Source organism: Polyodon spathula, chromosome 15 (genome assembly GCF_017654505.1).
Source record: "Polyodon spathula isolate WHYD16114869_AA chromosome 15, ASM1765450v1, whole genome shotgun sequence".
NCBI lineage: Eukaryota > Metazoa > Chordata > Actinopteri > Acipenseriformes > Polyodontidae > Polyodon > Polyodon spathula.
Window position 1 is genome coordinate 14,400,443 of NC_054548.1, and position 26,412 is coordinate 14,426,854.

Consider the following 26,412-nt stretch of genomic DNA (forward strand, 5'->3'; position numbering starts at 1 on the left):
TTTCTTACGGATGTATTATGAAGTGATCTGGAACTAATGCAATTTATAGGTAAATTTACCACCTCCTCAGTGTACAGTATGGCACTGCTAATGTAATACACTCCCAATAAGGGAGAAACCTGATCAATGTGACGGGCTTCCGACTCACTTTTCAAAACACACGAAAGAACAATATGTAAAACATATACACTGGTAGAAATGCACAGTCATATCAGAATTTCTTTATTTATTAAATATAAAAAGGTACTGGACTATACCAGTATGTACAAATAAAAACATATCATTTAATAGTTAAATCATACCTTCTAACAAACTGATCCAAAAATTCACAAATACAACTAATGCTTAGCGAGGATCAATTGGTTTTTATTCAGTCTGTTGTTTTCCACTCGTTTCTTTAAATGAAGAAAAACATGACCATTTGACAATATTGAAACCACCAATTATTGCATTGCTTGGATAAAGGATTAGCAAATGACCTTAATTGGCCATACGGTGTAACTCCCTGCTTACTGTTGAAGTAGAAACAAGAATATGATGTCCCCTGTTGAAGGCAGTTGTTATTTCAACTATTGAAGCACCTCTCTTCATCCTCACAATTCTCTGCAAACGTCTTTTGGCTGGGCCACTGATGATCCGTTTTCGACCCTTCTTGGCATTGCTGCGTTTTCTATGAAATCTCCACTCCTTGTACACCCGTGAGGCTGTCTGTCTGGATACATTGACAGCTCCAATGACTTTGCTTACAGAAGTGCCATGAGAACACGCACCCGCTATATACCCCCTAGCGAAGTCACTGATGTCCTTTCTCCTTCGCATGGTCGCCAATTAATTGCACATACACCTCTCACAAGCTTATATAGGTCAACTGGATGACACAGCATGTGACCACATAAAGGAATTAAGATACCATAGAGAAATTGCATACCTAGTCATTTTCATAATATTTACACACCAGTTAAACATAGTCCAAATGAATGAGAACACAAATCTTATTCGGGAAAGGGTGTGTTTTTTGTTTTGTTTTCCACCTTCTGCATCAAATACGCATCAGGGATAACTGTGGCAAAACTAAGGAGCATTACCTTGTTTTTGATGTGAGAAAACAACACCTCGCAATTTTACAATACTGTAACTAAGCAACAACTAATACATTAACTGCCCAAAAAATGTAAGAAAAGCCTTAACTGGCCATTAAGTGTAGCTCCCAGCGCATTGTTCCAGTGTTAACAGTTTCTGTAATTTGGATTACTGTACCACCTCTGTTGTCACAATATTGTCACAGTATTTTGTAAATGTCTATAGGCTACAACTGTCATGATTGGTTTGCACCCACTTCCTTGTGAAGTAAAGCTTATAGGTCTAGTAGTGAATGACACGTTACATGACCACATAATCGATTAAGGATGATGAGAAATTTGCATACCCAGTAATTTGCATATGTCCAAACCAAAGAGAACACTAAACCTGTTAAACAAAAAAAAAAAGGTTATGTTACCATTACAACATGCCAATTGGAAATAATTAAATAATATGGAAGGCCATCTTGTAACCAAACACGGCTTTAGTACAGTATGTTATGTAAGTTGTAAAGATAAACACACAGTACGTGATCTTTTTGTTAAAACATGGTGCTGGTCCTGAGAAAGGGAAACGAACATGTCAAAAAGACAAAAAATAGATCCAAGAAATTGTACACTACTGACAGAAATAACTTAAACGACTAGTATGAACTGTAAAATCTTTTGAACTGGCACTTTTTATATCAATCAATAATAAATCAATATAAAAAATGCCATTTAAGCGATTGAATTATATCCATCCATTGTAGGCAAATTCTCCATATAATCATTCCTATATTTTTTAATGGATTTTTCACATTTACAAAAACACAAAAAGAATTACAGACTCGCAAAGAACTTTGAAAAGGTCCTTGTATGGATCTTACTCAGTAAAAATTAAGAAACTGACTCCCAACTAAGGCTGCTATTTCTACGCATTTATAAAAGCAGAGCTTGAAGATATATTTAATACCCTTTTCCCATTATCTACCAAGACGCCTTTCAAAAACTTTGTTTACTCATTAAATAATGCACAGTAGAGAAGAAAAAAAACAAGAGTTGCTAGACAAGCGTCACACATTTGTTGTTTTTGTCAAATTTTGTTGACACAAACATATGCCGAAAATGTTTACTTGTATCGTATTTTTGACTTCCATAATTTAGCCCGTTCAAACCCGTTGGTTCCAGATCGAAAGTCATTGATTGCCTGTGTTATTTCTTCCTCAGTGTTCATCACAAAAGGACCTAGTAAATGAAACAAAAATGCCGTTATAAACAATGTAAACAGAATGTATTTATCTTACCTTTCGGACTGTAGGGCAGTTTTGGGCCAAAAGGAAGGTTAGATACAGTTGTCAAGTTGTGTTTCTGCACTAAACTGCTTACATAGCATATACTAAAGTAAACTGCACGCAGTTTAAACTCTCAGGTCAGCAGCTGAAGACACTTAACGTCTTTACTACAAACTCTTTTTTAGATGAAACTGTTATTCGGATAAGGGTTTTCAAATGTATTGACCTACGGCCCCCATTTTATTCTGTAAGGACAATATTAAAAATATAAAACTAGCAACAAATTAGTTAGTTGCATGTAAGAATCCTTTAAACCAGTTCTACAGTGGTTTCGAGATTTAAAAAAAAAAAAAAACTGTAATCCTGTCTTAAATAAAGTCAATATTTTTGATTCTCTAAAAGAATAATTCAGTATATTTATGTGTTAAAGAAGTAACTAAGAAGAACTACGCATTAAGTAAGGAATCTTTATGATGCCAGATAAAAGGAGTGAGTTGCACAGCCTGTACCTGGTACATTAATTTCGGTAGAAAAGTTTGCCTAACAATACCAGTCTTCCATGACTCCTTGCCTGCAAACAGCCATCAAATGAACACATTAGAATACAAATGATATACCTACCCACAAAAAATGTGCTCATAAAGGCCAGTTTAAAAATATTAACATGTTGTTAGTGTCTATACATTATAAAATATGTCTCATGGGACTGCAACCTTTATACTTATTTGTTCCACTTATCTTACTACTGGATAATTTGTAGCTTAATAGGCCCTACCAGATAATCCAAAGGCTAACAAGGCCTGCTTTGGTTAAAATGACATAGTTTTCCTTTTCTAAGCTTCTCAAGTCATGGACGGAGAGAGAGAAAAGGAGCTGCAAACCTGCACTTCCGACAGGTCCCTGCATAAAACAACGTTATGTGTTTCCTTTGTCACCAAGGACTAGATGCCCTTGTCACAAGACTACCATGTTAACTTTGATCACGTTACTTTGCTTACCATGTTTTACAACTGGTTCCTTAATTGGTTCTCCTGCAATTATTACAAAGTGTGCTACTTCAGGATCCTTAATGAAAAAAGAAAAAACAATATGTGTTACTCAATACTGGACTCTCCAGCTTCACATTTGGAACTGCTGTATTGAATTTGAAAGATGCAGACCAACATAGGCTACAGGCTTCTTAGCATTGGCATTCATGCAGTAATTTAATGAATAGAATACCAGTCTAAGACAACCATGAATTACATTATGAATACTTTGTTACACTCCTGCTGACCCATGCGTGCATTTCTACAAACATTAAATTATTCATTCAGCCAAACCTCAGTACAACAATTTGCTATAATAACATTAAAAAACGCTAACAACAATGTAGGCCAGTTTCTCTATTTTTTAGTCACCAATAACACTAACCATACAAGACAGCAATAAAACAGAATTCTGCCAACTTAGCAAAAACAATCTAATGGAATGGGAAGATTAAGGGATGAGGAGGAAAGAAATACCTTATTTTCCACTTGTATACCCTCTCCATCATCCAACACAACTGTATGGTGCGGCTCGATTTGTCTCTGGTCGTTGTCAGGACCTGCAAAAGGGTAAAAAAGTAAAATTACTGAAACTTTAAAACAATAGCTAACTTAGATATCTGAAATTAAGTGATAATTCGGAGTGCATACAGTGTACATCTAGAATAACAGATGGGTTGCAGTGAATTGCAAGGTTGTAATTGTATTGAAAGGTTCTGACTGCCATCATAAACCACAAGCGTGAAGCTCGAGTTCAACGAAATTCACAAGAACACTGAGATGCAGTTATAATCTAAAGTAATACACTTCAGCCCCATTTGTTGCTTTTTATAATATATCAAGTTTTGTGGTTGTGTTACCTGATTTGGCCAACCAAACTAAAATATACCAAAATATATAAAAAAAAACACAAGGGAAACAAAACAAAAACCAAGACATAGCGTTACAAAAATACAAATACAAAACAAACAACAACATTCCATTAAAAAAGCACTATGTACTATCTATGTATTATTTGCTAAACATTTCTGATTGACATAAATTTATAATATATACAAGTTTTCATACAGAACCACAGCATTTCTGATCCTTATGGTAGTTGGACTCAGCTAAAATCAAGCACTTTAGGTTAATGATATATCCATTCAAAATGTTTAGTATAGTACTGTGGAAGGGGTGTGGGTAATTCACTGACAAGGTGACAGACAGGTGTATTTGGAAAACACCACACAGGTGCCCAGTTTTATTTTAGGCCGGCTCTTTTTCTTTCCTTGTAATTTTTCTCTCCGGTAGAGGGCACTGTTGACCGTGGGCTGCCTATCAACGATGATAGACAGCACCACGGAAATACCACAGCTGGTACACGACCTTCAAATGCACTCGCAGGTGCTCAAAGAAATAATAATGAAAACAGAAGGCGAAAAGAACAAGGGAAAAATAAAACAGTAATAAAACTACAAATAAAAGGTGCTGCACTCGGCAGCGTTATCCCGGTCGCCGCTACCCGCACGACCCGGATCACCGTCCTACTCTCTCGGCTATCTCGCCTGCTCTTTCACAATACGCCGGGGTCTGCCCAAGGGTTCCCCGCTCTCTCTCTCTGTCTCGCTGATTCCCGGTCCTGAATCAAAGGGTCCGCACCCTTAGCGCGTCTAAGTGGGCAGACCTGAGGAAACAACAGAGCGTTACTTTATAGGACCGACAATCACCCAAGACCCGCCTCTCGGCCATTCAGAGAGGGGGAAAGTCCACACACACACTTTCCCACCTCCCCGTGTCACTGCCATGACTCACAGGCGGTTGTTGGGCGACTGCCGCCCTCTTCCTGCAGACCGTGAACACGCCAGCAGAGTCAGCACAGATCTCTCCCTGTTACATATCCTTCCCCTCAGAATGACACCACCGGTTCATTCGAAAATCTTACACCCCCATGCCTTCCCGAGAGAAAAAGTCTGCGTTTTGATGCAGCTTTCCTGCTCGGTGGACTACCCTGAAGGCATAGGGCTGCAAGGCCAAGTACCACCGCGTGATTCTGGCATTGCTATCTTTCATCCGGTGAAGCCATGCTAAGGGGGCATGATCTGTAACCAGGGTGAAGTGTCGCCCCAGGAGGTAGTACCGGAGTGACTCGACTGCCCATTTTACCGCGAGACACTCCTTCTCGATGGTGCTATAATTTTTCTCGCGGGGAAGGAGCTTCCTGCTGATATACAGGACTGGGTGCTCGCTTCCCCGAACCTCCTGCGACAACACTGCCCCGAGACCTGTCTCTGACGCATCCGTCTGCAGGGTGAACCTCTTACCAAAATCCGGGCTGCATAGTACTGGCTTACTACACAGCCTCCGCTTCAAGGCGAGAAAGGCCCTCTGGCACGACTCCGTCCACTGAACCGTATTTGGGGCAGCCTTCCGGGTGAGGTCTGTCAAGGGAGCAGCGAGCGTAGCGAAACTCGGGATGAACTTTCTATAATAGCCCGCTAGTCCCAAGAAAGAGCGCACCTGGGTTTTGGTTGTAGGAACCGGCCAGTCAGCCAAGGCTTTCACCTTAGCAACTAGCGGTCTGATCTGGCCGCCCCCTACTCGATACCCCAAATACTCCGACTCACTCTTCCCAATGGCACACTTCTTTGGGTTAGCAGTGAGCCCCGCCTCCCGCAAGGATTGCAGCACCGCCGCTACCTTACACAGATGACTCGGCCAATCCTCACTGTGGATAACCACGTCATCTATGTAAGCAGCGGCGTACTGCTGATGGGGCCGCAAGATGCGATCCATCATCCGCTGGAAAGTGGCGGGGGCTCCGTGCAACCCAAAGGGCATGGTCCTGAATTGGTACAACCCGAAGGGAGTCGAAAACGCCGTCCTCTCTCTAGATTCCGGAGTCAGGGGTATCTGCCAGTACCCCTTCGTTAAATCCAGTGTCGTCATAAAATGAGCCGTGCCTAGACGCTCCAGCAACTCATCTACTCGGGGCATCGGATAAGCGTCAAATTTCGATTTCTCATTGATTCGTCTGAAATCAATGCAAAATCGAGTTGACCCGTCTGGCTTATCGACTAAAACGATCGGACTGTTCCAGTCACTTTGGGACTCTTCTATTACCCCCAGTCTCAGCATTTCGTCAATTTCCGCTTTTATTACCTGTCTTTTACGCTCAGGTATACGGTACGGCCTCTGGCGAACTAGCACCCCCGGCTCAATATCAATGTGATGATGGGCTACTCGAGTCTGCCCCGGGACTGAAGAGAACACGTCAGGAAACTCTGCCACCAGACCGTGAGCCTGACATTTCTGCGTTGGTGTCAGATTCTCTGCAATCTGTACCGATCCTTTTCTTGCCAACACAGAAAGATCAGGTCCCAGGTCCGTGACGTCATCTGCATGCGCCACTAACAACGCCTCTGGCTGTAACCAAGGCTTTAAAAGATTGATATGGTAAATGTGTTTCTCTGTCCGTCGCTCCGGCTGGCAGATCTCATAGTCCACCTTCCCAACCTGGCGTGTAACCTCAAAGGGTCCTTGCCACTTAGCCAAGAGTTTCGACTCAGAACTGGGTAGTAAAAGAAGTACCTTATCCCCCGGCTGAAATGTGCGCAACCGGGCTCCTCGGTTATATTGTGTCTCCTGTCTGTGCTGCGCCTGCTGCAAATTGTCATGCGCCCATTTCCCAACAGACTCAAGACGTTTGCGCAGGTCCAACACATACCGGACTGTATTGGTCGAATTGTCCTGCTGCTCCTCCCACATCTCTCTGACCAGATCGAGCACGCCCCGGGGTCTCCGCCCATACAGCAGCTCGAATGGTGAAAACCCCGTGGAAGCCTGGGGAACCTCTCTGATCGCAAAGAGAAGGGGAGGAATCAGCTGGTCCCAGTAACGCACATCACTACGAATAAATCTGCGCAACATGTTCTTAAGGGTCTTATTAAAGCGTTCCACCAAACCGTCTGTCTGAGGATGAAACACAGAGGTCCTAATGGTCTTAATTCCCAAAAGCTTACATGTTCCGCGGATTAGTCGGGACATAAAATTGGTGCCTTGATCGGTTAGTATCTCTTTGGGAATCCCCACCCGGGAAAAAACCTTCACAAGCTCGTTGGCAACAGACTTAGCGGACATAGATCGGAGGGGAATTGCCTCTGGATAACGCGTAGCGTAATCCAGAATGACAAGTAGGTGGGTGTATCCTGCCGCACTCCTTTCTAGTGGCCCAACTATGTCCATCCCAATACGCTCAAACGGAGCTTCCACTAGGGGCAAAGGCACCAGAGGGGCTCGTGGAACGGCTCTAGGGCTGGCCTTCTGACATTCCCCACAACGCTCACAAAACCGCTTAACATCGCCATCCAGCCCCAGCCAGAAGAACCGTGACACAAGCCTTGCTTTAGTTTTATCCCTTCCCAAATGACCAGACAGGGGAATAGCGTGAGCCAGCTGCAACAAATCCTCCTTAAAGGGCTGAGGAATGAACAACTGATGACGCACTTCACCGGTCTGGGGTAATTTATCAACACGGTACAGTAGGTCTCGATCAATTTCAAAGTGGGGGTACGTGGCGGCGCGTCTGGGCTCGACCACCCGACCATTAACCACCGCTGCTTGGTCAAAGAGCCTGCCCAGCACGTCGTCACGCCCTTGCTCGAGTCGGAAGTCACGGGAGCGAGCTAAGAAATCAGCTCCCATGGCTTCCAACTCGGGGTCAGGTCGGTCCCGAGCAGAGGCAGCCGAGCCAGACCCCTGCGCTGGCTCCGCGACCTCCCCCCCGGACTCTTCACCAACCGCCCCCACCTGGAACTTCTCCGACTCCCTCCATTGCCAGCCCTCATTCTTAGCGATCCGACGCTCCCGTTTAGTTTTACGGGGTTTAAATCTATGGCAAAACCATTCTGGATCGCGAAAGGGAAAAATCTCTCCAATTACTTCCTCTTTCTTAGCCAATAAAGAAGACGGGGCTGTCAGAGCAGCCAACCAATCTTTAAACTGCTCACAGTCCCGTCCCAGAACTACTGGTACCGGCAATCGAGGACATAATCCTACCTGCACCTGCGTCACCTGCTGGCCAATAGTCATACACACATTTATCTTGGGATAGGAGCGGACATCCCCATGAATACATTTAATATGCACCCGTCCCAATATACGTTTATGCCCCGGTGAGATTAGGCTCTCCTGTACCAGAGACTGACTACACCCTGAGTCCAGGAGAGCCTGGGTTTTTGTACCATCCACTGTCACAGGAATAACAAAACCCGTGTGCTGAAGCGACTGAGGTAATTGAACGTGCTTACCTGGTCGGCTGAGGTCACACTCCATCACGGGGCAGTCCCGGGAGAGGTGGCCCACCTCCCTGCACGTCCAACACCTCGGTGGGCTGGTTTCTCTCCCCGAAGTTTTGGAAAAGAGGGGGAAACACTGGAGCCATAAAAGGGGCTCGCCGATAAGGCGTCCGCGCGAGACCCCGGTCCGACACTGCAGCAGCCCGTGGGTATCCCCACCCTGCCCCAGTACCCGGGCCGGGAGCTCCCGCCGACACCCCCCGACCAAATCCTGGACTACCCCTTCCCCCCAGTCCCTTCGCCCTTTCCGGGGCCAGTTGAGGGGACGATCCAGTAGCCGCACTCCTCCCGGGCAGTTTCGCGGGCGTTGGTTCCGCTGCCTGGTACCGCTCGGCAAGTTCGACCGCCCGGTCCAGCGTGTCTGGTGCCTGCCGCTGGACCCACAGCCGAGGTTCCGGGGCTAGACATTCCAGGAAGCGCTCCACCACGATCATCTCCACCACCCTGGCTTTGGTGTTCAGCTCCGGGTTCAACCAACCCAGTGCGTAATCCTTCAGACGGTGGGCGATGGCTCGTGGGTGCTCCCCTACCGCAAACTGCTCCTCTCGGAATTTCTTCCGATACCCCTCCGGTGTGGCCCCCACGCGATTAAGGATGACGGTTTTCAGCGTGGGGTAATCCATCATCCGTTCTGGGGACAGCGTTCTCGCTGCTGCTTGCGCCTCCCCCGTGAGCTGAGGAAGCAGGTAACTAGCCCACCGGGCTGGATCCCACCCGGCCGAGGTCGCCATAGCTTCAAACACCTCCAAATAGGCGTCAGGTCGATCCTCGGCCGTCATTTTTGTGGGGCGTTGCAACTGGGGGTCTGGAGCTGCGGGTCTTGCCGCCCCCTGCACTGCTGCGGTGAGCGTCTGGCGCAGGAGGTCCATCATCGCCGCAAACTGCGTAGCATCCATGGCTCGTCTGCTCCTTCTATAGCTGCACTGCTTGGGGCAGTGCCAGTGAATCCCACTTCTGACACCACGTGTGGAAGGGGTGTGGGTAATTCACTGACAAGGAGACAGACAGGTGTATTTGGAAAACACCACACAGGTGCCCAGTTTTATTTTAGGCCGGCTCTTTTTCTTTCCTTGTATTTTTTTCTCTCCGGTAGAGGGCACTGTTGACCGTGGGCTGCCTATCAACGATGATAGACAGCACCACGGAAATACCACAGCTGGTACACGACCTGCAAATGCACTCGCAGGTGCTCAAAGAAATAATAATGAAAACAGAAGGCGAAAAGAACAAGGGAAAAATAAAACAGTAATAAAACTACAAATAAAAGGTGCTGCACTCGGCAGCGTTATCCCGGTCGCCGCTACCCGCACGACCCGGATCACCGTCCTACTCTCTCGGCTATCTCGCCTGCTCTTTCACAATACGCCGGGGTCTGCCCAAGGGTTCCCCGCTCTCTCTCTCTGTCTCGCTGATTCCCGGTCCTGAATCAAAGGGTCCGCACCCTTAGCGCGTCTAAGTGGGCAGACCTGAGGAAACAACAGAGCGTTACTTTATAGGACCGACAATCACCCAAGACCCGCCTCTCGGCCATTCAGAGAGGGGGAAAGTCCACACTCACACTTTCCCACCTCCCCGTGTCACTGCCATGACTCACAGGCGGTTGTTGGGCGACTGCCGCCCTCTTCCTGCAGCCCGTGAACACGCCAGCAGAGTCAGCACAGATCTCTCCCTGTTACAAGTACATTTTCAAAACACGTAGTAAATCTACAATAGGCTACCCTACTCACCCACATTTCTCACTATATAATATTGTAATAATAATAACACCATTATAAATACCTGAATCCGAATTCCACAGGAACAGTGCAAGGCTCTCGCCAGTAGAACGTTGTTTATATACACACACACACACACACACACACAAACACACACACATCTATCGCGTAGCTGCCCATCACATATCCACAGTTTATCCTAACCGTTTATCCACCATGATCAACCTATTCCGTAACGTTAGTTTATTATTGAACACCGAAGATTAGTTCAGATATTTCATAGCATAAACAACACATTATACCAAATGATAGCTAGAAGTAAAGGACAAGCAAAATAAAGTGTTGATAAACACATTTTCATTCATTCATTTACTCCAGTTGTTAGTTATATTTTGTTTGATGCTGGGGTCCGCTTGGACCCCAGGCTACCAGGAAAGTCAGTTTTCCAATGTTTCCTTATGAGGGTTAACTCAATGAAGACAAATTTTCCTGTTATTTGGTGTCTCTAGAGGTCAAAATCATGTTGTCATTATTAGATCCTAATAAGCATGGCATTTATTTTACGACAGAATAATTACAGCCTCAAATTTAAACTCAAAATTAATTGTACATATTGCCATTCCCGTATCTTTCCATTTCAAAACAGCATTTAAAAACAAACAAAAAAAATGTATTGTGCAGAAATACACATTTCAATTCACATGAAAAGGGTTTTACATTTTCACTCCAATATCACCAAGTATACTGTATTCACTTACCAACGTGAACACATCCTGAAAGGGTATAGATAAATGCAGTCCATCCTGAAACAGAGAAAGATCGCTGTAATTACAACTCTTTGTCTATTGAAAAAGTAAGATCATTGTATATAATGTAATTAAAAAAAAAAAAAAAAAAATCTTGTTCACTGATGACCTAATGTGGATTTTCAACTCATTTTGAAAATTACCCTTCATTTTTTTTTCTGGAGAAATATTTATTTAAGAAAAGAATATGCTCAGGAAGAGGCAATGGCCTGTATTTTCCACTATAAGTTGCTCATTCCTTAATAAATGTAGGAAGTGGACAATTTGCCCACAGTGGATAACCAGGCGGTGACCAGAGTATTTAATATATTATATATATAATATATATATATTAGCTATATATATTTATAATATAATATAATATTAAACCCATAGTTTATAAATGTATTTTTTACCCAAATAAAACCCATAAATAAATGTATTTTTTTGCCCACACGCACACAGGACCCTGCGTATTCCAATCCCTGGAACTGCTTTGACCAGGTTTAATCCACTTTAACAACATGCATAGGTTCATTCTTAGCAACAAAAGAAAACAACACCATCATGAACATTATTGCTTGTAAAGTTAGGCTGTTAACTGGCAGCAAAAGATGAATTAAATTGGTGAATAATCTTCATTAAATGTACATGGATTACAACCAGTTTATATAACTGAACTTGTACAAAAGGATAATCATTAAGCCTTTTAAATTGTAAAACTCCTAAGGAACTATCAAAGACAATACTTAGTTGCTAGTTTTATACTGTTACAATTGTTCTATTGACTCACTGACGCATTTCTTCTTTGCACTTTCTTCAAAATTGGTGCCATTGTACATATGAAATATGGCAAAAAGGCCTTACTATGTAGCCAGGTGGGGAATATTTTGTAATATATTGACCTTCTGTTAAAATATTGTATGGATAACAATGACTTTTTTACCGAGTACAGCATTGTAACAATCCATGCCTGTTTTAATTGTTAATATTATCACGAGAAATGTTTAAATACATAAACACAATGGGTGCCCACATCATGACTAAGATTTTAAGGATATATTTTTCAAACAGCTTGTATCTGCAGTCACGTGAAAGGGGGAAAGCACAAACATACCAAGTGTTAGTTTTTTTTTTTCTCTTACGGAAAATAATACCCCTGGGTTGTTTTGTTAATCCCACAACATAAGCAGCCTTATCAAAATGAAGAATTTAACCCTCAAATTCTATGCCCGTAAAGACAGTGCACTTCCTAGCCTAAATTATTTAATATACTGTTGCTTCCAGGTCATTTAAAGTTTTCAAAAGTTTAATTAATTAACTTAAAAGTTACACAGTAACCATAAAAAAGAAAAGCAACTGATGTAACTGAATTATGATTTTGTGGGAGGGGGTGGGGGGTGGAAAAGAATAGACACAATACATGCTTAGAATTTCTGACAATAATTTAATTTAAAAAACAGTGTTACAAATTAGACCCTACTGAAGACTTTCTTAAGATGCTGCAGAAGAGCAATCCAAAAAACTGAGAATTATGTAAACATAAGTAATTATAATAGCATTGTTTGGTAAACACCTGCAGACATTAAATTAAACTTAGTGTTGGGGATCTTACTGAAATAGTTGAATTTCACAGTTGCTAGCTCCAACTGACCTGAACTACAACATGTTTCAATAGACTGGAGAAATACCCAGGTACAGAAAACAAGCTCTGAAAATTGACATAATAATATCATCCAAGGTATTTCGTGCAACTGATAAATCCAGTCACAGTAGTGAACTCATCTTAGATCTAATTTGGTATTTTTTAGTGAATTTAGATATTTTCGTACAAAGATATGTTTTTAGGGGTAGGGAGGTTGTTGGTCTACATTGCTGGTCATTGCTTTTGATTTTCTTTTTTCTCGTTTTAAAACTCTGTGCAGACCAACAATCTTAAACCAGGCTCAAACACATGCAATAAGGTTAAATTCAACAATACTGTTTTCAGATGTGACCTTCTAGTTGTGTCCAATTTTCTATAACTAAAAGGCTTCCAAATTCCAACTGTTGCAGTAAATGGGATTCCCATAAGAGAATATGCTTCACATGTAAAGAGGCTTATCTTTTAACCAGTTATGTGTGGTCTCCCGTGTCAGAACTGACACACTGGAAAGTAAATTCAAGAAGAACGCTCATCTTGTTAATGTCCATACTGTACCACACCTGTGGATTATTTGGGATTTCAGTTTCTAGTGCTGTGATTTGTTTAAGGCATGCTTACCTGACATATGACTGAATAAGGCAACAAAAAAACTTAGATTGTTTTAACGAATGTGTTTTTACCTGACGAAAGCAGTAAGCATGTTATGTACTCGACAATTATGTGGATCACTTATTTTACAAAAAGTGCTTGTTACGGACAACCATTCCCCAGTTATCTTTTCAACCAGGTTATTTATTCGCTTACCTACCTATAGGAACTGGTTGCACATGTTTTGCTCCTTTCTCCAGTTTAAAGTCAAGATACATGGTTGGGGTTCTTGTATAAACCTTGGACTGGAAAAAAGAAAGAAAGAGGAAAGTATCAAGACAATACTCATCTTAAAATCCATTACAAGACTAACAATTTTTGCACCATATATTTCCTAACAATTAATGTATACTTATAACAATAACACCCAAATTATTTCTCTACAGTTCTCCAGATTAGTACTGATCTGATGTCAAATCAAGAGGGCTACACCAGAGGTCTTCAAATAACGAACCCCATCCTACTCTGAGCCGTCACTGTTTTTTGTAGCAACTTTAATAAAACAAAATAATAAAAGTAACTGCCAAAACCTACAATACAAATATTTAGCCAGATCTCAGAAAGAAAGTACAGTGTGAAATATCTGAAATGTCACTCATGCAACGGAACAAATGGTCTCAGAAACCATGGGTATTGTAGTTTTTAGAGCTGTGCATATATAGGCAGTAGCCTATGTCCTGCGTGCGAAAGGAATGAGAGTTTGGTAGGAAAGCGAGTGTAAGTGAAGGGCATTATATTACGAGTAATGAGTAATAAGTAACTTTTTTTCAGTAGTGTACCCAACTAGTGGTCAACAGATATTATTGGCCGATATTTGGATTTTTATCGGTATCGGCCAAAACTTCACTGACATTTGGCCATGGAGCTTACAGCATGTCAAAAAATAGCCCAGTGTAGCTGCAGGGAAATGAAGACAACAAAAACAGAGGCAACTTCTTGAAGTTATACATCTGCTGGCCAAAACATATCCTATTTTTGGTGAAGTAATACCATCAGTGGTTTTTGATTATGGTAGATGTAACAAAAGATGTACGATGGAAATAAACATGAGGAATTCATAGATTTTGCTCATGGAAGCAAGTTGTATTCTGCTTACTTGACAACTTATATTTGTGATTTGCTTCAGGAGTGCAACACAGACATCACCAGATGTGCTGCACGGTGCTATGAAGGTGGCACCGGTAATGAGTGGACAGTTTAACGGTGTTCAGAAGATACGCAAGAAAGTACCAAAAGCAATTTATATTTGCTCCTATAATCACAGGCTCAACCTACTGTAGCAATTATAGACTGCTCAAAGTCAGATGGCTGACAACTTTTTTTCTTTACTTAAAAAATGGCATTGTTTTATATCATCGTCATGACACATTTTTAACAAACCAGCAAGTAACAAGGCCTGGACAGCAAAGATTGAGCTAAAAAAATTATGTGATATACAATGGGCTTCCCTGTAAAGATCTTAAACAGACATTTCCACAAGTTATGGCTACACTTAGGGATGTGGCAGAAACAAGCAAAGGGACAAAAGCAGTTCAGGTCACAGGCATCTTGAATTCTACTGATACTCAGTTCGGGGGTTGGACCGTTTCAGTACATTCTGTGCAAAACAAAACCTTTGTCAGGTTTGTTGCAATCTCTAACTCTTGACATTATAACTGTTGTGCAAATGGTAGAAACAGTAAGATGATCTTCAGATCTGCAGAAATGAAGCATCATGGAGCAAAGTATGGTCAGAAATGATAGAAATTACACATTAAACGGACATCAAAATAGCACTTAGGCATGAGAATTCACAAACTGTCTAATCGTACGGCGGAAAATGTGATGATAGAAAGTACTGGCCAACAAAATCTCCTGTAGAATGAAGCAGACTATTGCTTTCATCTGTACTACTGAAAAATATGATTGGGGAATTTTATATTTTTATGTTGCCAACCTTTTACTACTGAATGCAGTTTGTGCTTTAAATCCAGCAAGCCCCTATTTCCTTTCTAGAGACATAATATTGCCAGAATTGTATGTGGAATTGAGTCAGGCAAAGCACTTGGTAGAAAGAAAGCAAGACCAGTAAGACTTTTGCAATCTGCACACTTTTTGGAGTCCTTCAAAGATATTTTCCCTGCAGTGCACTTGCAATACCAGCAGCATCAGCACCATGTGAAAGAAACTTTTCTTTCCTTTGTCTGATTAGGAGCGAACTGCAAAACTCTGTGGGTGATGCAAGACGTGGAAGTTCTTGGGATACAAGCCGTGCAAGCAAAATGACTGAACATGGATAAAGTAGTGGAAAGATTTGCTTCTCTACATAGCAATCCTCATATCACACCATTTTCATATCCTTTGGAGCAGAAAGCAAGTAGCACATAACATACCCGAAAAAAAAAGGTTCCAGTGCAGAGTTTTTGAAATTTGGGGTAATTAACACAAATGAACATCTCACAAAAACAATACTTCCCTACCAACGGAACAAATGATCTGCAATTCTCATACTTGACGATGAGGCTGTCATGAAACATTTTTTTGATTGTTATTGCATTCCTAAAGTGTGCTGCAGTTGGCAAGTGTCTTACTTCCTTTCTTGACATGGAATGCCACTCCCTAATGCTCAGTTTTAAAGCTTGTGTTTTGAAAACATTAACCTCAACCAGGGTCACTGCTACACTTCTCTGCAATATTCTCCTACTCTAAATTACACTCAAAGAGAAAATATATTTTAATGTCAATAAACATCAGGTACAATTCTTTGGAGAATTTCTCTCCATTAGTACTAATGCCTCCAAACTCATCTTACCTGTAAGCTGAACCACAATTGAACCCAAGGCAGACGAGGAGTCAAAGACAACTGAATTCATAAGAAAAGCACCCCTTGGATTAATATACCCTGGAAGTGAGAGTTCAGCTGTGTACTCTTGCCAGCAATGCATATTTCGTGTCAGACATGTTTCTTGGTATGCAGCCTAAAATAACACAAACTTCCAATTTAAAATAACCAGCCTGAAAAGAAACATAAATCACAATAGAGGGTTAAAAGATTTACAGGCCACCTGCTATACCTAACCTTACATTTATCGTATTTATACAAAACCATGTATAAAAAAATACCAAAAAAGTATATTATCTTCCAGATTTGTTTAAATGTTTGAATAAGCCCTTTGAACTGCAATATTTGATTTGTAAGGGAGTCTTTGGAAAAAGATAAAAGGCTATTGTATGAACCCTCTAAAAATAACTGTGCATCAAGCCATATGTCATAACAGCTGGACATGATGTCAAGTTAGGAGTAGCTATACTGTTTCTTATTTAACTTTCTACTATAAAGGATAGTGTATTGTAGGGTGCTGTACAATTCAAGTTCATTTCCACCCCACTGAAAGGCACTAGGGGTGGATATAAACTTGTGTCGTACAGCAACCTATACAATATTCTATGATAGACAGCGAGTCAATCCTAGTCAACAATCTCCCTCCAGACCTGTGAGGGCATGGTATAACAGGAAGGGTGTGCCCCGGCGTGGATGGTTTGGCAGTTCATTCCAGTGTCAGTTGGAAGTCGGCCATCCAGAAAGAGGGCAGAGTTACAATACCAGAAGTCATCACCTTAATGCGGTAGGTGGTGTATCAGTCATGGATTGGAGGATACGTGATTGCACTCGCTACCAAAGGGGGCGTGGCTGAGGGTATATCAAGGGATGTGGCAAAGCAATCTGTTCCTTTTTTATGATTATGAAAGGACCAGTGAGTGTTGTTTTATTTCTCTATTAAACTGTTACGTTTGTCGTTTATAGAAGGCTAATATCCGAGAGCTGTAGCTAAACAGCCAGCAATTAAACCTGGAGTACACTTCACCATTGTGCACGAATAAAGCTGTAAATCACCACTTTCACTTAGAGCACTCACTCTGGACTTGTGACCGTGTTGTGTTTGTGTGTGTCTTGTTTAGTGTCTATTATTATTTCGGGACTGAACTCCGTGGTTTACCTGCGCAATACACATTGTTGTGTAGAGCCAGGTATTATTATTTATGGTTGCAAAACAAGCAACCCAGCCAAATAAGGAGCTGCTTAACTGTGAACTGTGTTGTTTTAAATCATTCCTGATCACTGCATCACCTCTACACCTGTGCACTGCAAACCACTTTGCCACATACTCCAATAAGGATTATGGACTACTGTAGTTAATCCATGAATAAGGACAGACAAATAACCAACAAACACGTTCACAGCACTCTGTGTATGTTTTACTTGGCAAGGGTGGTGAAGATAGTTTTCAAATGGTTTTCAAACTACCTAGCGAATGGTATCACATTTGTGAACATTGAATGGGATGTAAACTATGTTTAAATCTAAATTAATGTATGGTTCACATAGAGTATAACAACATTTACCTTGACTCCCAGAGCTTCTCCAGAGATGACAGCTATTGTCATTCCTCCCTTGCTGGGTTTTGGGATATCCTTGCTTTTCAGTTCCTGGTACTGAGGTGCCACCATTTTTTCTGAGCTTCTCAGATTCACCCAGAGCTGGAGACCACAGACAGGTTCATCTGAGACAGGCATTTCAGCATGAACAACTCCCCTGCCAGCTGTCATCCACTGCAAAACACATTAAAAAAAAGTAAACCCATTGTAAAAGCGCCTTCTCTCAATGAAATACCTAAACACTAAATATCTCCTGTACTCACTTTAATAGCCTATGTACATATATGCCAACAATGACAGGGATTTCTTTCTTTTCTATATAATAACAGCACAGTAGCGCAGTTATACTTAGGGTTGAGCTGGGTGCTCAATGTTAAACCCCTAACTGCACTTCAATAACTTTGGCTGTGTTCGTCAGAATTACATAGAGATTTCAATGTTTAAATTTGTGTAAGCGTGGGGGTTTTTATGTCGCTACCTTATTTAGGTTCCGAGTCCTGGATACCGTTTTTTTTTTTTTTTTTTAAATCTTTCCCTTTTCACCCTATTCTTAACATGGTTTTTTTTGCGTTTTTTGTGCTTGTATACAGGCTACTTGGAAATGAATTTCTGGACCAAACACGGTAAGGTACATGTGGTCTGTTCTAAGGTAGGGCCTTTTGAAGGTACGATTAAAACATCTTAACTGATTATTGAATTATAATGAAAAATAAGATATCCGCCTTGTAGTACAAGTCAAGTCACTTTGGGGTCTGTAGTTCTGACAGTGCCTGTTAATTAATGCATTATTTCCTCACTTAAATGTTTTAGAAGAATGCTGAACAACTACCAGTTTAATGGGGCTTATAATTGCAACCTACAGCTACTATGGCCAGAATTGCATCACTCTATTGAATTAACTAATTTTGCTTCATAAAGTTGAATGAAGCCTGCTGATTAATGTTAAGTTACCATATTGAATTGCATACTGTTTTGTAGTTTTCCATATACTTAAAGAAAAACTGACAAATTGAAAAATCTAACATGAAATACTGTACTACTATCATGGCTTCTGTTAGACTTTTGCAATATCATTTTGTAGTTTATTTTATTACACAATGTTAAATAAAATATCTAAATTATCGTCATATAGTCTCATTCCTAACATTCTAAGTTATGCAAAATGTTTGTCCATCGTTGCAGTTCTGGCTGCTGTTTATAAATACTCTTAAGGACCTTGAAGTGCTGATTAAATGTAAAATGAGTACTACGGCACATGAACACAAGCTGTTGCTGCTGTTTTTGTTGTTGAAAGATTGTGTCACTTGCATAATGGAATGAAAAACACAGATCTAACAGAGACCAGACTGGAGACCAAGCTTAAAGAAATTGCCCCATGTTAGTTGGAAGACTTTGGCCAGAAACAATTGAAATTATAAGGCTATACAAATGTACAACTCTTTATTCCAGTAATGAGTATAGTAACCTCCCTTTAGGCACAATTTAACCAAGTTGTCAGTCAGTATAATCAGTCATTAATTTTTAATTATAATTTCATTTAATAATATATATATATATATATATATATATATATATATATATATATATATATATATATATATATATAAGGGATGTTATATATAAAAGGATGTTCATAAATGTGCTTTTCAAATATGTATTATCTTTTTGCTTAAGGTGACTGTAGCTAACAAAATACAGTAATTCCATACACCTTATGTTTGGCACTTTCATTTGCTACAATACATGGGGTTCAAATATGCTGTTTTTGAATAAAGACATGTTATAGAAATGTATTTTCATTTAAAAAGGACCAAATATCATGTTTTAAAATACAATCACGATCTCTTTATTGCAGTTCTCAAATCGCACATAATGTACACCCCAGTGTTCTTTATTGCTTAATTACATGTTTACTTTAATGTGTTGCTTTCACAGCTTCACATTTCAGACCTATGTAATGAATGGAAGTGCACAACAGGTAAGATTTATGAAAACCATATAAAAGAAATACTAATTTTTTACCTGTAAATCCCCTGCTTTCATTATACCGCTGTGACCACAAAAATCTTCATGGGCAGAAGTGCCTTGTATTAAATAAGTAACCTGAAGGATTAGAAGAGAACGGTGAAACACTGCAGAATATATTGAAAACTCAAATTGTACAATCAAACAAATACACAGGGCAGTCAGTAGTTTTGTGAGTTTTTTGTGCATCTAAATGTATAGAGTAGGTTCACCTTTGGCAGACCGAATACTATTCAATACAAGTGATATTGTTGAATCGGGGCACCTTTCAGTATTACATACCAAAGGGGGAGTTACTTCAACCTAGCAGGTATCAGATATATTATTTATAATAAATTGAGGTAATTACATACAACTATAATAGTTAATGGAAGAAATTCAGAATAATTTCCACACATTCATACTGACACACACGATCTTACTATGTTATTATTTGCTAATGAATAATTACTGTACATGATATGTATTACTATCAGCAAGAAGCAGCTGTCCAGAAACGAGTTATCTTCGATTAACTACTGCTACTGCCCATATATTGTAATCCAATTACCACATGAAATTAGCAACCTGCCAAATTAAATGTCATCTATCCCTTTTTGATGAATGTAATTCCTAGGATCTCTGTCAGGCAAAAGTACAGAAGAAACCAGCTTTTAAAAGATTGTTTAAAACAGTTTCAACCATTTACTCATGAATCGGTATTATCATGCCAGCTGTTTTTGGAAACAACTCAGAGATGCCCAAAATATTCAAATTTACTGTAACAGCAAGTACCAAGTAAGTTCAGGTGATCAGTGCTTTAGTTCAAATGGAATGTACAATTGGCAGAGCGAACCTAATATAGGGCAGACTTAATTAACGTTTCTCAGAAAGCGGCCCTTTGTAGACTGTGTAATGTAAAACACATTCAACTTCCTAGTAGAATTGATTTCTGCAGGTAGTTTGCATGTGATAGCCTGTTACAGCTTTAAAATGATCTCTCTGTACAAAAAAACATTTTAATTTGCCAAACTACATAACCTGTTGAAGATTACAAAAATATATATTCTAATCACATTGCTCTAGGTCCAAGAAAATGTCTCCTTTTATTTTACTCACACTATAAAATGCAATTCTTAAAACAGTCAAATAAACATCTGACCCGTCCAGTAATTTATAGTGAACTAAAAACCTAAAATTGCCTACATATGCGTCTATTATACAAAGTTATACATGGTGAAGCGCAACAAGCCTACTGGTAATACAGATGACATACTGACTGCAATTGTAACATATATCATTTAAGCAAGCTGTAACGTGATTATGTGTTAAATATAATGGGATCACTGCGATCAACACCATTAACATCATGTTCTTTAGCTGTATATATTATCACAGCAATTGCTAGCACCCTGCAGGTTGAATGAAGCCACAAGTTAGAGGTCAGCAGCTGTGTCTGGCGCAGTTTCCTGAGCTCAATCTGAGAATATCCTGTTAACTTGGATTAGAGAACTGCAACTAAGTATGCCAAAGGGATTGCAACCTGGGAACATCACAACACACCAGAAGCACACAGGGCAGTGAAAAGGCTACTCAAATCAGCCTGCTGTACATTACTTCACTATTTTGCATCAAACAATCAGAACACATGATTACATGCAAGAGAAGGAAACATGTGTGTGGTGAGATATTGTCTATACCAGAACAAGAAAGTGACATAAAAAGGGCTGTTAAAGGCTTGTCAAGCACCAGAAATCTAGGACACTTTGGCTTTGATGGGTGCAGTTAGACAATGGAAAGAAATGCGAGAATAATTTTATAATGTCGCTGGCAAGTTTGTTTATCCAGGAACATGTTCTTCAGCAAGTACATTTAGACTGGCATGGCATCGCTACAAGATTTAAAAAAAAAAAAAAAAAAGATTTACAATTTTAATATTTCTGTTAATACCATGAATTTTTACAGTGCTTCCCCCAGGTTGCCCATTTGGTAAATTAAACCTTGTTTCAGTGGGTGCTGTTTTTGTATCAAACTGTATTGATTAGGAATGGAGGGCCCTAGTCACAAAACTATTAGGCCTATTTTAAGGACTGTTTTGTTAACTGTTTTTTTTTTTTTTTAAATCCCATTTTGATTAATTGAATTTTCAACTATTTTACACAGGATTTAATAATGTATTCTATTTTTTCAAACCACTGTTTAACCTAAGAAAATGTTTAGCTACGCTCTTAAAAAACACTAACAAGGAGACCACCAGTCAGCTAGTTTGACCTCAGTACCAATATCTCAAAGCTTTAGGTTTTTGTCATGCAGCCCTCTAATCTCACAGTTCAAAGTGAAGGGTGCTTTTAGGTAGTACACTAAGGAGTTTCCATAACACAGAAAATATGAAGGTGCAAGGTGAAATGGTTTATGACATACAGTAGTCTCTGGCTAAGAGAACATCCCTCAGGAAACAAGCAAATCTCTTAGCAGAATTGTTCTCTAAGACAAAGTTGACCACCGGACATAATATGCCAAGGCCAATCCCAATATGAATCAATAATACAAATGTATTTATATCTTGTAATGACTAACAGTACCTATGAATACAATAATTACTTTTAACACAATGGTTATTAACACAGCACCACCCTACAACCGTTAAATGCAACAACAGCTCATAAGTCCGTTTTGAAAAGATTGAATAAACCATTTGAATTTCTTTCAGTTTGATGATGATGAGTTATCAGGTTACAAAACAGTACTGTATCAATTTTTAATCGGTTAGCAACTAGTTGCTATCAGTGCCAAAAAGGTGTTCATTTAAGCAAAGTTACTATTCCTTTAGGCGGAGCAATGGGAAAATTCAGTTTCACCACAAGGTTGTTCCTTAATCCAAAGTGTTCTCTTAGGAGGTGTTCCTTTATGCAGATACTACTGTATTACGAGGGGTGGAATCGGTGGCAGTGTATTTGCAATTTCATACAAGCTTCCGTCACAGGAGATGCTTACCTAGAAAAGTTGTTTTGGTGAACAAAAACGATGTCCACCCCTTCCATTGAGCTACCAGAATGCAAAAGCAGTAGATGTCTAGAACAATTAAATTTTTCAAAAGCGACAGGGTGTCAAGAAAGAAAAAATGCATTCGAAGGAGAAGAAAGGAGATGCCTTCCTTTTGAGGGTTAGAGATAAAGTATTGCTTTAATAAAAATAAAACATTGTTAAAAAAAAAAAAAATACTTACAGTCTCAAAACCTCTGTGTGGGTGGTCAGGAAAGCCTGCTGGCTTGCAGACTTTAAATTCATCTAACATCAAAAAAGGATCTAAATTTTGTAGCTGAATTTAAAGAGAAAAGAACCAATGTAATAAATACTACTGTAGGAAGTCATATCATACAGCAATGTTGTGGGGACTAGATTTATTAAGTGCAATAAGGTAACAATGATACATTATTTTTTTAAATGAAAGACTATTAGAACATTCATTAGAAAAACATGTTTGCCCCAACCCTAAAACCTAAGAATTTAGAATCAAAATGGTGCCTAAGGTTTTCATATGAAACCCAGGTATTGACATTGGTTAGCATTGAAATCCCTTAGAGAGAAATTACTTTTGTGGAACTGAAACTGGATTTTCAAAGTTTTGCAAAGGCACCAAAGGGAACCTAGCATGGGCTACCCAGGGACAAAACTGCACATCTTTTTTTCAGTAGGGTGCCCTTAAGAGTCACAGCAGGGCAGTAATAGCCTAGTCTCTAATGCCTTTCACCTCAGGAGGCATGTGATAAACTCTGGTTTACAACTGAAATGAGTTTGGTGGTCTCAACGCCCCCCAATGGTCATTAATCCATCACAAAACCTCACATTCGCCACAAAACAAAAGGCTTAGGAGGACTAAATAATAGAGGTTGTTCTGGTAATTGATATGTGGTATGCGCTGTTTCAGTGCCTTCTGGCCCTCAGCTTTTATGAGCACTAAATTCACATCAATATTTTTAGCAGTCAGTTTAGGTTTACACTTCTGGGAGGACATGGATTTTAACACTGCACATGTTGAAATCTCTGGAGATTTGTTTCAGCACACTGGCAATGTCTTACCACCTACCTCTTTCCGACCTATGCTTCTGCGAACACTGGCACCAACGCCCTCTTGTTGTTCCACACTAAGGACAGTCTTGACAACTTTCCGAAGGGCCATTGTTAAGAATGAGATTTTCAATACCTTATTCACACCTGTTAAGGCCAAATATTTTAAAGACATACATTTGGGTTCATTTTTGTCAAATATCTAAATCTATTACGTTATACATTAATTGACATTCAGTGTTCAAAGAGAAAACCGATTTCCCTGCAGATTCCCGCCCCCACTTCCACTGCCCTGAAGCCAACATTTTTTTTAACCCAGTAAAGTTGATTATATTTTGCTAAAAGATATCCAAAAAGCCTGTGACACTTCTCTGCCATGCAAAAACTATTTTCCTTCCACAGACTAGTATTAAAAGCCTGTTTCAAACTTATTTTATTTTAATAAGTAAGTTTGATACAAAAAATATTGACTTTCCAATATCTAAAGGAAGTAATAACCAAATATTTTAAGTTGCTCTTTGTCGTAATCGGTATCAAATGTAATTATTTACTGTATTTTTTATTTTCTCTCATTTGAATTTGCTCTTACTGCTGATTTTATTGTATTTTATAGCTGCTATTGGCTGTAATGTAATATTTTGTAATGTGATACATTGTACAACTGTAAGTCGCCTTGGATAAGAACGTCTAATAATAATACTAATAATAATAATAATAATAATAATAATAATAATAAATAATAATAATAAAGAAACTAACCTAGAGAACCTAGCTTCAATGTAAAATATTTGTCATACGGCACCTCGGTCTCAAATGGGTATACATAACATTACGCTGCTTCATACAGAAATTGTACAAGATTTACATTTTTAGCATTTCCTGTTGAGTAGACAATAAATAAACTACCAATACAACAAGATTACGCTTAGCCTACACAAAATGTCCATAAAGTAACACCCATGTCACTGCTTTATAAGCATTACATCTCGAAACTTGCGACTTCTTTAAAGATGTTTTGTAATGCTCACAACTAACCAGTCTCCCGTCCTTGCCAATGACAACCGAAAATGAGACAGTTTGCAGAACAGTAGTGCTACTACAATGTTAAGCGAACGTAGAATGATTCAGCAAATTCTGTGAGTTTGTTTTTATTATATCATTACAGTGACCAAGCAAATTAAACGTGCAACTATACCTATAACAACGATGCGATGCAACATTAAATAAATATAACAAACCTCATTTTTCTACAGCCCGAATCCCAATCAAAAGCAATGTACGTTTGTATGATATGGTATGCTAACAATACCTAACTTAACCTGCAAAACCGGCAACCGGTGCGATCATGTTGACACTCTTTACGGTCGGCTGACACAGGCGCGGAACAAGAAGCTGTTTACAAAGGGAAGGGAGTAAGTTCCTCATCAACACAACTAACAGCGAGTGACAATATACAAAATAATACAAAATGTAATGCAATTGGGTCTCTATGTGTAAAGTATATTTATTCTCTTGTTGATATTGGCTTCCTCCGTGAGCTACTTTTGCACGCGGACGCGTTTTCAAAGATGCGTGTTCACGCTCTGTCTGGTATGCATCTTGTATTTATTTGTTTTGTTCCACTTTTTGTGAAATTCAGTTGTTTTTCTCTTATCATGTGTTGTATTAACAATAAAAGCAAACGTTAAGCTTATGTATGCCCCAGACTTTCTTCAGCAAACAATTAACAGTTTTTCTTAGGTTGGCACATGATTCAATTCACTGTTTACAGTGCTTACGAAGTAAAATAATAATAATAATTCTGTTAATAACATTAGCACAGACATTTTGGCCAAAAGTGTTTGTCAATGTACTTCTATTGTAAGGTTTATCTTGTAATTGAACGTTTAAAGTTAACAGACTGAAAACACGATCATTATATCGTTAAGTAACGTTTTTATAAACCAGTAACACATGGTTCTTGTCATTGTCCTTCTTAAGTGTTGTTAAAAATATATTGTAGCATTTCGCCGGGCAACCAGAAAACAGTAGGGTGACACGCTTGTTCCAAAAATTGTATTCAGCACCGTTTTCCCCCCGAGTCACCCACAGCTCCCTGTCAGCTACTGAGTAGCCATGGCAATCAAAAAACAAAAACAACAAACAAAAACAAAAACAAAAACAACAAACAACAACAACAAACAACAACTGGCAGCGCAGTGCCTTCTTATAACATTAGCTTCGCCCCTTTATTGTAATATGTCGGAGCTTACACCTCCCATTGGTCCTCCACTGCACATTTCGGACCAATGGCAGGGCACAGAACACGTGAACACACAGTGACTCCCACACGGAACCAATCACAGTGCAGACACAGACCATGCACTACACCACTGATACAGCGGGACGGGGCCAATCACAGGGGAAACACAGCG

At 39.8% G+C, this 26,412-nt stretch overlaps 1 protein-coding gene across 3 annotated transcripts; it reads right to left on the minus strand.

Annotated features, from left to right (window-relative positions):
* Positions 1-288: 288 nt before the first annotated feature.
* On the minus strand, positions 289-25,369 carry LOC121327637 (pirin-like). 3 transcript variants are annotated; one of them, XM_041271769.1, is made up of 10 exons: positions 25,237-25,369; positions 24,018-24,145; positions 23,157-23,249; positions 19,949-20,029; positions 17,894-18,100; positions 13,671-13,755; positions 11,191-11,235; positions 3,859-3,941; positions 3,352-3,418; positions 289-2,306 (listed from the first exon to the last, which is right to left on the minus strand). In XM_041271769.1, exons 2-10 carry the CDS (start codon positions 24,108-24,110, stop codon positions 2,191-2,193), a joined length of 870 nt encoding a protein of 289 aa, XP_041127703.1. In that variant the 5' UTR covers positions 24,111-24,145; positions 25,237-25,369; the 3' UTR covers positions 289-2,190. The 3 variants fall into 3 exon arrangements, with proteins under 3 accessions (XP_041127703.1, XP_041127704.1, XP_041127705.1); XM_041271770.1 differs by lacking the exon at positions 25,237-25,369 and adding an exon at positions 25,034-25,105; XM_041271771.1 differs by lacking the exon at positions 19,949-20,029 and having other exon boundaries at positions 25,237-25,366.
* Positions 25,370-26,412: the final 1,043 nt, after the last annotated feature.